This window comes from Danio rerio, chromosome 17, assembly GCF_049306965.1.
Source record: "Danio rerio strain Tuebingen ecotype United States chromosome 17, GRCz12tu, whole genome shotgun sequence".
NCBI classification, from domain to species: Eukaryota; Metazoa; Chordata; class Actinopteri; order Cypriniformes; family Danionidae; genus Danio; species Danio rerio.
In genome coordinates, this window is record NC_133192.1 from 31,159,065 (window position 1) to 31,173,109 (window position 14,045).

At 36.2% G+C, this 14,045-nt stretch overlaps 1 protein-coding gene across 2 annotated transcripts in view; it reads right to left on the minus strand.

The window, feature by feature from the left end:
- Positions 1–14,045, minus strand: part of ush2a (Usher syndrome 2A (autosomal recessive, mild)) — a 394,144-nt gene that overhangs the window by 329,379 nt on the left and 50,720 nt on the right. For both annotated transcript variants that reach the window (XM_009293147.5, XM_073928624.1), the window contains exons 9-11: positions 10,396–10,489; positions 2,473–2,668; positions 594–724 (exon numbers count right to left, since the gene is read on the minus strand). In XM_009293147.5, the coding sequence (XP_009291422.2) occupies positions 594–724; positions 2,473–2,668; positions 10,396–10,489 (421 nt within the window). The remainder of the gene's footprint in view (positions 1–593; positions 725–2,472; positions 2,669–10,395; positions 10,490–14,045) is intronic.

Genomic DNA, 14,045 nt, shown 5'->3' on the forward strand with positions numbered 1-14,045 from the left:
ACACATTAAGGTTGTTTCTTTGCTGAAATTCGTATTAAAATCTGTTTTATTTGTATTGTGCAACGTATATTTATAATATATTTATGCATAGTATATTTTTTGAAAAGGGGAAAAACAATAAATCGTTGAATGCTGTAATGTTTAAATAATATTCCATTAAAAACATGTGAAGGTCATGTGACCATCAGTAAGAACGCAGCATCTCATTTGTCACAGGACATGTTCTCTGTCCTCGCGGTCTCCCGAGTTCGTTCTTCCGAGGACACCTGGCAAGACCAGTCTCCACAAGAACGCACGTCCGTTCTCTGCGTTCTTGGAATTGAGAAACAGCCCTAGTCTCAAGTGAATAACTCACTGATTCAAATGATTTAGTCAGAACGAGTCTCCAGTGAATGAGTCCTTGATTCAAATGGTCCGGTCAGAGCTAGTCTCAAGTAAATAACTCACTAAGTTAATAGTGCAAAATTTTGGAATTAATTATTGTAAACAAAAAACGTTTTACTTTTTTTTTTTTTTTTGATTTGGGAGATGATTCATTTATGGTGTTCACAGCCTTTAAGTATACTCTATGAATGATGTGTGTCCACACTTACCGGCTCACAATGTAAACTGGCATTGATGGTCCCAGCGCTGTGGCACTCGCATGCTTTACAGACGTCTGTGGCCCACAAAAGTGCACCCACTTCCCTGTAGAAGAGACTCCGACAGCGCTCACAGTTCCTGCCTTTAGACCCAAAGAGAGAGAGCATGAGTGAATGTGGGAGGGGGGGAAATTGATGTCAACCTATTAAAATTCAATCATATCATAGGACTATGATTTCAAATTAAAAAACTGCAGTCTTGGGAGAGGTCCGGCGAGAGATGTGTAATTTTCTAAGGTGTCCATTTTAATGTCCTCTTTCATCCCTACCTGCCACTGCGCCTGATGCCCAGCATATGAAACAATGAACCTGTTAGCATGGCCTGATTTACTTCATTAAATGTCCATCTGTTTTCACTCTGATGCATTATTTCAGTTTTTTTTTTCTGCTCTGCTTTTTGATGCTTCCATTATTACATCACTGCTATTTCTCCAGCTGTTGTCATGAAAAATATCTGGGTTTCCGTTAGGTATGGTATATTGGAGCAATTCAAAACCATTTTATAAAGGAGGAGGAGGAGGAGGAGGACTTACAAGACCAGTATGTTTTTTTTAATAATCATTGGGTATTTTGAGAGCAGGTTGACAGTTAATATATTGGCAATGTATTTTTATTCAACATTTTGATAATTTTTAATTAAAAAATCTATTTTTAAACAATTTGCTTTTTAATATTTTATTTATTTCATCGTATTTAAACTATTTTTTTACGCAATATTTAGTCAAAATGTACTTTTCAATTTCATTGCCAATTATATGCATATTAATAGCACATTACTGTGGGAACTATAGAGACTATAATAGTTTGACTAACAAGCAACTAACCAATGCTGTGATAAAATTATACTAATCTATTATTTCATTTAAATCATAAAATAAAAGCAATAATATAAAAGTATACATGTTGCGTTTATCCTATATACCACTGTTTCCCAACCCTGTTCCTGGAGGCACACCAACAGTACATAATTATAATGTTTCTCAAAATCTGATCCATTAACTTCAAGTTTTGGAGTCTCTCCTTTCTGTATGTTCTGATGAGTTGATTCAGGTGTGTTTGATTGAAAATGTGTACTGGTTGTGCCTTAAGGTACAGTGAAAACATACGTATGTTATGGTGAAAACGCGTATTATTGGTGTGCCTTCAGGAACAGGGCTGGGACACACTGCTATACACAGAAAAAAAACAATTAGTCCTCCTGTGAATTTTTAAGTATTTAATAAATATTTCCCACATTTTGTTTATTAGAGAGAAATTTTTAACACTTAAAATAAAAGTTTTAATAAATAATTTCTAATAACTTTTATTGGCCTTTGGGTTTTGGCTAAATAATCTTTGCCATGGTAAAAGTGCAAAAAATATTGCTGCTTCTTTTGCAAGATCCTATTCATGGTTGTTACTGTAGGCAAGATAAGCTAATTTGGCAAGTTATTGGATAACACATAATTGGTTTGTAGACAATCAGCAAAACAGTTGTATAAAATCAAATACTGCTTTTATTCCAGCGAATCTAAAAGAATACTTTTCCCAAAAGGAAAAAAAGGGAAAAAAAATGTTGTAGGAAATACTAACACAATTTAATTGGTCTGTTAAAGTTTACAATTTTTTTAAAAAAGAATACAAAATTACATTTGCTAATAATTTTGTTATTGGAAATTATAAGCATAACAATATACTTTATATATGTTTTATGTATCTTTTCTTAGACCCATTTCTATGTCAACTATTTAAATCAGTATTTAAGAAATGCAACAAACAAAATCTAAACATTTACATTCACTAATTAAAAGGTATTTATAAAAACAGTCATAAAAAAAACATATTCTTTTACCTGTGGTGTTATGAGTACAGTCGTCACACACTCCTCCACCTCCTCTAAAGTGCTCTCCAGGGTGAGGGTCCAGGCTGGAGTTGTAATGGCAGGAAGACGCGTGGCCATAGCACTGACAGGGCCTGCAGTTGAACGCTTGAATCTGATCTCCAGGCCTGAAGGGCTTATCATTAAAGAGAGGAATGCATCGCTCACACTGTTGGAGAGAGTGAGAGATCACAGCACACCTCCATACATCATCTACATATACTGTACATTCATCAGCAATATCTAAATGTGACCTTGATATTTAACGTTAAAGTCCCCATGGTCACACATAACACGATATTCCCATATGTGCAGGAGAGAAGTTAATTTATTCAAAAAAAGACTTTCAACAAAGGAGCTATTTGTTGTCTACAGTAAAATGTGACACATTTGATCAATTTTAAAATGGCTTCAGCCAGTTATTCTGTTATTAATTACTTACTCTCATGTTGTTCCAAACCCGAGAACTTAATTCATCTTCAGAACACATTATTTAGATATTCTAAAGGAAATCTGAGAGCTTCTTCATTCTCTATAGATAGCATTGTTCCAGACTTGGGTCGCACTTTATTTTGATGGTCCATTTGTTAAATTTAAGTTGCATTGCATCTAAATGCCAACTTATTGTCATTAGATTATAAGTAGACTGTTAGGTTGGCGTTAGGTTTGGGGGTAAGAATAATACGTTTCTTATAGTCAGTTAAATGTCTGTTAAAGAAGCAGTATCAACAGATATTAAGCAAACACTCTAATGCTCAAATGGACCATCAAAATAAAGTGTTACAGTACCAAGACTTGTTCAAAGTTCAGAAAAATGCCAATAAAAAAAACATCCTCAAAACCGACCACGTCTTCAGTGGTTTAATCGGAAAATTATCTAGTTATGAGGATATTTAAGTGAGCATATAACATAAAAATAATCACTTTATTCAACAAGTTCTTCTCCTCAGTGTTAGTATAGGGTGCACAATCACAAAGCTGACATCTTATCATGGATGCTCCTGTGTTTGTTTCATACAAAAGAAGTCAAACATGGACATCTGGTGTATACATCAGTGCATAGAGCTCATATACATGTACCCTATACTGACATTGAGGAGAAAAAACTAATGACTAAACCAAAGTCAATATTTTTGACTTTTTAATTATTATTTAATTATTAAAAAAAAAAAAAAACTAACTAATCTAATTTGAGGCTGGACTTCTGGATGTCATCATACTGAATTTCAGTACCAATCAGTACTGAAATTTAAAAAACGTCCATTTCCTACTAACATTTGAGCTCTGTTAAGCACGTTCTTAAACAGTGCTAATTGGCCATTCTGCCAATCAACTGAGCATGTGAACACAATGGCCAATCAGCGGGGTTTAGAAAAGACCGTGATTGGAAGGTTATCAGCGGATCACTCGGAAGTCAGCTCATGAACTGACCAGCTGATCGATGCAACTTTAAAACGCTCCAGTGTCCCTGTATCTATATTTGCACTCAGTGAACACAATGGCTAATCAGCGGTGTTTAAGAGCGTGCTTAACAGCGCTCAAATGTTAGCAGGAAATGGATGTAAAATTACAGTACCAATTGGTACTTGCTGTTTATGGAGGATGAGGGAAATCTCATATTTCACCCAAAATACCTTAATGTGTTTTAAAAATGGATAAAGATCCCTAGTGTTTGAAATGACCAAGGGTGGGTAATTAATGACATCATTTTCATTTTTGGGTGAACTAACACTTTAAACATTTTTTACTTAATTTAATCACTGATAACAACAAAACATTTTTATGTGTATAAAGTTAAAGTACTTTTTTGATTGAGCCAACACTATAAAACTTATTTACAACGAAGCTCATTGAAAAAACTTAACTGAGAAAGAGAGAGAGAGGCAAAGATGGAAAATTGAGCCGTTATTGGCAAAGTATTTGATATTTGTTAACAGTTGTTACAAATTACAGAGAACACGGGAGGCATCAAATGAAATGATTAAAAATGTACTGTAAAAAGCAAAGGATTCCCTGGTGGCTGTTCAAGCTGTGGCAGAGTCTCGCTGTGTCAGGCTGCTGTTTGGGCATCCGTTGTGGGCCGTGGGCCCAGAGGGAATTGCAAATTCAGCAAGCTGGATGCTAGAAGAGCCCGACACAGACCACCCGCCGCTACAGCCTGCTATGCCAATCAGGGCTCTGACTACATTATAGGGATTTGGATATGTATACATTGGATAGTGGAAGGTGAATCCCAGTTCTTATAAGAGAATAAAACAAACTGAATCTTTCATTTTTAGTGCCAAATTAACTTGATAATTAGCTAAAAATACATAGCTTTATATGGATGCCTAGCTGTATTTTTACCATGACGATTTTTGTCTCACATGATTAATTAATCATATGGTTGTAATAATATTGTGTTAATAGCCAGGACAAACAACACCAATATAAAGTTTACAACTGTACAAAAGAAAAAAATTACTTGCTCATGTTCCTCCCTAAAACATTTTATATACAGTACTATATATATATATAGTATTATATATATATATATATATATATATATATATATATATATATATATATATATATATATATATAGTAKTATTATTATATATATATATATATATATATATATATAAATATATATATATATATATATATATATATATATATATATATATATATATATATATATATATATATATATATACACACACACATATATACACACACACATTCACGCAAACACACACACACACGCGGTTGTATAAATAAGATAAATGAAATTAGGAGGATGAGAATTAGATCAGCAAGTAGTGTGTTTTGTTTTCGTCTCCAGTATGTGAGGTGGAGAAAAGCTGGACTCCAGTGGGGAAAGAGCCTTCATCCTGTGTGAAAAACCTCTGTGAATGCCATGGCTAATTTCACGCTCCCTCAGGAAAGGTCTGTGCGTGGCTGCACCAGTAGCGAGCCTACAGTTAACCTTTAGCCTGCATGAAAACATTAGGCTTAGCAATGCATTGGCAAATAAATGCTATTCTCCATCATGTGTAGTCACTCCAGAAAAACAAAACAAAGAAACCTCATGTTGCAGAAATTGACAGAACTCTTAAGCATTAATTATAACAAAAGGGTCTGTAATATTTCAAACTGCCTAACCCAATGTTAAAGAGGACATAACCATCAAAACCTTAATTTACGTGATAAAATCAAGACCATGGAGCATCTGCTAACACAGAAAACGTAAAAAGGAAAGCCCAATGACTCTTTTTTTTGTGGAAGCTTATGAAAAATGAGTCACGTTTTGACATTTTGGCAGCATGATATTTGCTTGCTTTGTTATAGTCTTTGCTCACACCCAAAAAAATGATCTGTGGGGTATTTTGAGCAGAAACTTTACAGAAACACTACAGCAGGGGTGCCAAAACTAAAAGTTCTGGAGGGTTGGTGTCCTGTATAGTTTAACTCCAACTTCCTTCAACACACATGCCTTGAAGTTTCTAGTACCCTACACTTAGAAAGAGCTAGATTAGGTGGTGTAGGTGTGTCTAATTGGGGTTGGATTTATACTCTGCAAGACACCAGCCCTCCAGGACCAACTTTGGGCCACCCTGCTCTAGAGATCTCCTTTACATCTTTTGAAAAGGGACATACAGTAATGTCCCCTCTAAAACACTCTAAATATTTATCTGATATGTAACATTGGCTGATAATATTTCCTTCACATTTGGTAATAAGCCTCTTAATGTAACATCCTGACAGGACCCTGAAGAGAAAATAGCCAAATAATTGCCATAAAATCTCAAATATATTCATAAAACAAGAAAAAAATAATCCACAGAAAGTTGACGAATAACAACTTTAGCTTGTACACAAAGACAAAACTGGACAAAAGACTGGTCATTTAAAATGATTAAAAAGGACACATCTCATATATGTGACCTCCAACACTGCCTTCCCCACAGAGTGACAATCAGTTGAGTCAATGCGCACTGAAGACGAGTAATAAGACACCAGCAGCACTTTCACTGGCTCTGGCCGGGATATTAAAGAGGAAGCAAACATTAGTAGGGCCTGCCTGGATGCGTGTCTCCGAGCTGGTAAGCAAACACAGCACATCGCTCCGGGGCAGGCGCTGGTCCCTCCTCAAAGCCAGGTGTTTGGGTCTAGGGGCGTTTAGGGCGGTGAGACAACTCGTATTTATCATATCTACACACACACACACACACACACACACACACACACACACACACACACACACACACACACACACACACACACACACACACACACACRCACACACACACACGCACACACACACACACGCACACACACACACGCACACACACACACGCACACACACACACGCACACACACACACACATGCGCACACACACTTTTCAGCATATACGTGTCAGATGTGGCCCTTGTTTGTTACGGTGAAAACAACAACAGTAGCAGCAGTAGAGAGAGTGTGCCGTGTCTTGCCCTGAATAATGCATGACATCTGGTGAATAATTTAAATCACCAAACATCAGGTTTAAAAGTTTAATCCTGGGACTTGCTCCCAATGTTCAGAATTATATGCAGCGATCTGAACAGCATGGACTCTCAATAGGAAGACTGGGACAAGATTTCAGCGATGAACACAGAAGTTCAAGATCACTGGAATGAGTATATGTACAGTCACATCAGTGAAAGTTCAGAGACATTCAGCATTCAAAAAGGCTGCCCTTTGTAAATAGCACTGAGTTGTAAATTAGAACTTCATTCAGTGCAGCAAATTTACATGAGAAGCTTGAACACAAGTGCAGTCGGTGTCTTGACATGCCAACTTAGTCTTGGAATGACTATAATTCACATTGCAATGGTAAATGTGATTGCACCTTATAGGCTCTATATTTACATTGTTTCATATTATGCAAGTAAAATATATAGTTTACTTGAAACCCTGCTTTAAGTAATATAACAGATTTATTTATTTTTTTTTTTAAACAATGTGGCCTGTACAGCAAAATGGATGCTTTTATTGAGGTGTTGTATTGCACATGCCATGCACAACTTTAATAAGCTGTAAATCAAAGGCACTGTCTTTTCTTTCATGTAGTTTCGGAAAATCTTATTTGTTTATTCTAAATAACCTTCTCTTTCATATCTAGCACAGAATTTGTTCAACTGGATTGGTTTGTCCAAACAGTCCTCTTTATCCTGTGTAAAAAAAAACTGATTAATTTTAGTGAATCACTTTGGCTTTTTTAAAGATTTCTGTATAAATGGTCAGTTTTTAATCAAATGTAGCATTGTAGTAAATCAAAACACTACATTTTATATGTTGTTTTAGAAAAAGTGAGGTGTTGCAGTGAAATGCTGCCTTAAAACATAGTTTCTCTTAAAGTAGTTTGGTCTATTTCCCATTTTTTTCTAATATGGTGTCACAATGACAAATTCCTGCTGCTGAATTTGATTCCAGTAAAAACTGCCCCTTCTTTCAAACGTGGCGTTGGAAAATGTCAGTTACGTAAATAAATAAAATAGCAGTAAAACTAACATTCTCATTATTATCAAAGTGATTTATTCTAGTGAAACATTTGAGTTTACCCTGAAAAATCCTCTACTGTATCTCTTGATGTCTTAGTTGTTCTAGAGAATGTGAAAACACAATGACTGATTCATTCTATAGAGTCAGATGACTTCTTTAAAATCTGAATCATTGCAGTAAATCAAAACATGCATTTTCCACCCTTTCATTTGTATTATTAAAATGACTGATTTGTTCCAGTAAATCAATTCAGCCTAAACAGCCTCCTTTCCTATGCAGTGTCAATTCTTTTCTTTAAGGTGGACGAGAGAGCTTAATGTGCTGCAACTTAAAACACATGCAGTTACAAAAAACACCTGCAAATTGAGAAAAGATCTTTATCAGTTTGACAGCACATGCGCTGCATTTTCAAACACAAACAATTATTAAATTACTGCATTCTCAACACCCTAAAACATGATGGACCCAGCTATTTAGGTTATGGTTATTTAGGCTAATAGGTCCCATTTACACTGCCATTACACTAATAGTTAAATGTGACCCAATTTTATTTTTTTTGCTTGTGTGACTCTCTTCTATAACCATGTAAACAAAACAAATAAATAAATAAAAAATTGCATGCAGTCCGATATTCAGAGATCGGTTTCAGATCTTCTGAATCAGATATTTGAGACTGTGACTATCATGTAAATAGGCTGATCGGATTTGAGGCATTCTGTTTTGTACATCACTAAACTTGCGACAATGTGAAACTTCGCTGTGGTTTAATGACGTAAAATGAAGAGTGGAAGGAGAAAAAGAAGGTTTGCTCATCCTAAAATCTCAGACCAACTGCTCCTCAAAGCCCGCCACAATTTGCTCCGACCAGACCTGAGATCTCTCTCATACCCACAAATTCCTCTGAATGGTGGAGGACACCATAAACCATAGCACATGTTGCAATGACAGCCCTTTCTCTCCTCCTCCAGCTCAACCATTTTGAAGTTGGGTGACCATAGCATATTTCGCAGAGCTAGAAGACATTTTCTTCTATCGTGGCTAGTGTGGCGCAGATGCTAAAACCCACCTTTGGGTATGCGCGGCATCATAAATTGTATGGCAAGTGTAAACACATGGATCGGTTATGGGTCACAATTAAAAGAACATGTAAACAGAAGGGCAAAAAAAATAAAAAATCAAATATAGGCAAAAAAACGAAATTGGGAATCAAGATCTGACAGTGTAAACGTGACCATAATGTCACAACTCGGCTCACACTCATAAACGCACTGGATTGCAGGAATTATCAAAACACGTGGATTTATTTACATAACACTCACTGGAAACACTGGAACATCAACAAACAGGAATCATGTGGTGCCGGCAACATGGAAAAGCCATACAGGAACGACTTTCAATACTAGTCCAGGGATTAAACCAAACTAAGGGGTATAAATACACAAGGACTAAAGAAACTAATAACACAGAGGGGAGGAACAAAGGTGAGGTATTGATTGTTTGTGTTGTGTGAAAATGCAGCTTTTTTTTTCTTTTTTCTTTTTAATGTGTTTGCTTAGGCAGGATTGGTAGAATGTGTGTTGTCAAACTGATGAAGATCTTTTCTTAATTTGAAGCAGTTTTTTCTTAAATTGTAGCATGCCAAGCTCCCTCGGCCACTGCATTTTTCAGTTAAATTAGACATCTTTCAAAATTGGATTAATTCAAGTGAAATCACTGTAAACTTCTCTCATTTGCAGAATCAGAATTATTATTAGTACAGTAGCTATCATAGTGATTCAGTTTGCCCTCAAACAACCTTTTCCCTTAAATGATGCACTAAAAATGATTAATCTGTTTGACAAAAATCAAGCGCACTCTCATACATACAGTACTGTAACAGATTACTTATCAAAATCCTTTTTTAAATTCCTTCATGGCATTTGAGGTCTACAGCTTGACAAACACTACAAATTACAACTTGGCAGTTTCAACAACAGTGTTTAACTGGTGAGCCATGGCATTCCTAAAAGTGTGAACACTGGGGCATTTTGTGTCATCAGAGCTTTCCCTGAGATATAATTACCTTTGCTAGACTCATCGTCAAGCCACCCAAGGGCTGATGGGACAGGGCGATTAGAGCATAGCTGCCCACAAAACCACTTCCTTCTCTTGTTCCCTTTTCTTTTTCCCCCTCTTTTCATCAGGAAACTGGAGATGTGCGTGAATAATCTCTCTGGCTCTTGTTTTCCTCCTCTCTCTCTCTCTCTCTCTCTGCTTTTTTCCTGTCATTCCATTAAGGCCTATTTTTGAGTGTGCTGTTCATTAAAGAGGACTCTTGCACGTCATTAAAGGGAAGTGGTTAATTAAAAGGGGGCCTCCCCTGCGGGACTCACATTAGCTCCATGTGTGTGGCTCTCTGGGAGGCAGGCGCAGCGGTACGGACTCACACTAGTGTCACAGCTGTCTGCATGTCCATGGCACTCACACCTGAGGGGACAAAGATACACAATTACAACCCACATCCTTCTGGAGGATCTTCATGGCTGATCTTTTCATCAGTCTAATGGAACTAGTTCTCAAGGTAAAAGAGGAACCATATATTAATAGAGTGGGGGGACGCAATGCGGAAAATCATGGAATCCAGTCATAAAATTTTCATTTAATGAATAACGTGGAACGAGTAAGAATTTGGATGCATAAAGCAAAAGTCTGGCTGCACACTTTAAATTATGACTTGGACTAGAGTGTCTTTATATATAATGTTATATGATGTTCTGTGTGTCTGCTTGTATGAATAGCATGGTTTTGTTCAATTGCACGAGTGGAATGTTTGCCATCTCTCTATAGGTTATAAGAAGTAATCCATTTTTTTACTTTAACATTTTGGTTTTAACAGAAATAAATAGCATTTTATTTCATATATTTTTATATTTAAATTCCTAAAAATATAGTGTATAATTTTTAAAACTGGTACACTCAAATGCAACTTTATTAAGTACACCGTACTAGTGCCGGATAAAACCACTTTTGCCTTTAGAACTGCTGTAATCCTAAGTGGCATAGATTCAACAAGGTACTGGAAATATTCTTTAGAGATTTTGGTCTATCACACGATTGCAAAGGTACCAAAGGTGGTCCATTGCATTGAGATCTGGTGAATGTGGTGGCTGTTTGAGTACAGTGAACTCATCGTCAGGTGCAAGAAAGCAGGGATAATTTGCGCTTTAGGACATGGGAGTATTATCCTGCTGGAAGTAGTTCTAAGAAGCTGGGCACACTGTGGTCATAAAGGCATAGACATGGTCAGCAACAATACTCAGGTAGTCTGTGGCATTGACACGATACTCAATTTGTTACTAATGGGCCCAAATTTTGTCAAGAAAATATCCCTAATCCCGTTACACCACCACCACCAGCCTGAACTGTTAATACAAGGCAGGATGGATCCATGCTTTCATGTTGTTGACACCAAATTCTGACCCTACCATCAGAATGTGTCAGCAGAAATGCTCACCAGAGACTCACCAGACATTCCCAATCTTCTATTGTCCAACTTTGGTGAGCCTGTGCGAATTGTAGCCTCAGTTTCTGTTCTTAACATGCAGGAGTGGCACCCGGTGTGGTCTTCTGCTAATGTAGCCCATTGGCTGATTAGAAATTTACGATAAGCAGTTGGACAGGTGTACCAGTAAGTAAATGATGTGTCCGGTGAGTGTATTTACATAAGAATTACAGTATAATTTTTTTGTGCTTACATTTAACCACATAATATAAATATAAAAAATATAAATAAAATGGAATTGTGGGGGAGTGTGTGAACACTGTAGGGATGTCCATCATGCAATACACTTTGCAATGCAAATTATATGATAAATTAAAGATTACATATATGATACATTAAAGCTTACATATGAAGCAGCTACAAATATGATACAATATGAAATGATTCACACCTATTACGATACAGTGCGATCTGTTTTCAGTTCTATTGGAATTAAATTTGTACACCACACACACACTATTTGTACAAATGCAAGTATCTGTGCCCATGTATTACTGCTGATTCTCTTACATAGGCTACTATTAAAGACATGCAGCTTTTTTCCAGGCTTTTATGACAGCTGTACGTTTAGGTAAAGAAATAGCAGACCATTAGCATATCACAATCTAAAACTGCTTTTTAAAGCATTAAAATCACTACGCTAAATGTAATCTAGCTAAATTTTTAAAAAGAAAAAGACCACAATTTGATACATTTAACAAACCCTTAATAACTTATTTGAGCTTAAGGGAGTACTAGCTTGCAGTTTAATGGGTAAAACGTTACAGTACTCCCTTACAGTAGTTACCGCAATTAGAAAAAAAACACAATGTGGAAAAAACATTTAATGTAATCAACATATATTTAAGCAAAATGCATATTTTACTCTGAATTATTGCACTATTGTTCTATTTCAACCTTTCTGCAATACACTGCTCATTTTTTCACCCTATGACTTTCTAATTTACAAAACAAAACTATATCCATGACATGTCAAATATGCACTGTGGAAAAAACAACGTCTCAAATACAGTAAATAGCACAAATGTTTTAGCTTCTTCCATGATGTATTTGGATTGATTGATCCATGATGAACATTAAGGACATTTATCTCCTCTTCTCAGATCTCCATGGAGTTGTGATACGTCATATTTACACAGCAGTGATGACAGAACACACTTGAGAAACAGTTTTGATTGGAAAAATCAATCTGCATAACATATTGGTCACAGTTTATTGGTCATTTCTATGACAACCTGTATTTAATGGCCAGTTTTTAAACTTTTTAAATCAAATAATTTGCTTAAGAAATAAGACACGATGCCAAAACAGATCATGATTTTATGATTTGTGTTTATTTTCCACAACAAATACAAAGGCTGCAATTAATTCAATTGAATGAAAGGCAAGCATTCTTTTGACATAACCTCATACTTTAGTTTCTCATCAAATCTTCTGACCAATCAAATGCTCTATAATTTCTGACATGTCCCGTCCCTTTTAAGAATCTACTCACTTGCTTTCATTTGACAGGCTTAATCTTAACCACTCTCAGAGCTTTTTTTTTTTTGTTTTTTTTTTAAAAGGCCATTGGATGTTTTTATTAAGGGGAGGAACTACTGTCCCACCCTGTCTTTGTGTCTCAGTTGAGATTGTCAAATTTCAAATAAAACAAAGGACTTCACAGGACCTTTAAAAAAAGGGATTGATTATGTCAGATCAAGATGCTGGAAGTTCATTCCTTCAATCATTCATTTATTCACTTAGTCCCTTTATTAATCAGAGGTCGCCTCAGCGGAGTGAACCGCCAACATATCCAGCATATGTTTTATGCAGCAGATGCTCTTCCAGCTGCAACCAATCACTGGAAACCACCCATACACACTCATTTACAGACATTCACTAGGGACAATTTAGTTTCCTCAATTCACCTATAGCGCATATCTTTAAACTCGTGGAGGAAACTGGAGCATCCGGATGTATGTAGCATAATGGAGGATCATATTTAGACATTTACAATTAGATTTTATGTTAACAAAGTGTTAGTTTTATATTAAATCAATAGATGAAAGTGTTATCGATAAAATAATTAATTACATTTAGTTTCAAGAATTTCTAAAACTAATTTTAATTGACCATTTTCACTTTTACACCCCACTTACAGCAACAAACCAACAGGGTCAGCAACATCAACGGCTCTTGCCAAATCTTGTCTCTTTCCTTTTCACATTCTCTAGATCTCTCTATCAGTCTTTCATTCCTTCATTCTCTCTGTGCATGGCTAATAGGACGTTCGCATTCAACATTTATAAATGCCAGTGGAAATATCAACGGTGTGTCGTAATGTACAACAGCAGACCTGACAGGTCTCCATCAGACGGCACACACACCTGCAGGTCACCGTTTTAATTATTCATTCTCAAGGGCCCTTATTCGGCATTATCATCTTTGCGCGGCTCCCTCTAAAAGCAGCAGCCTTCACCTCTCTTACTCAAACAAACA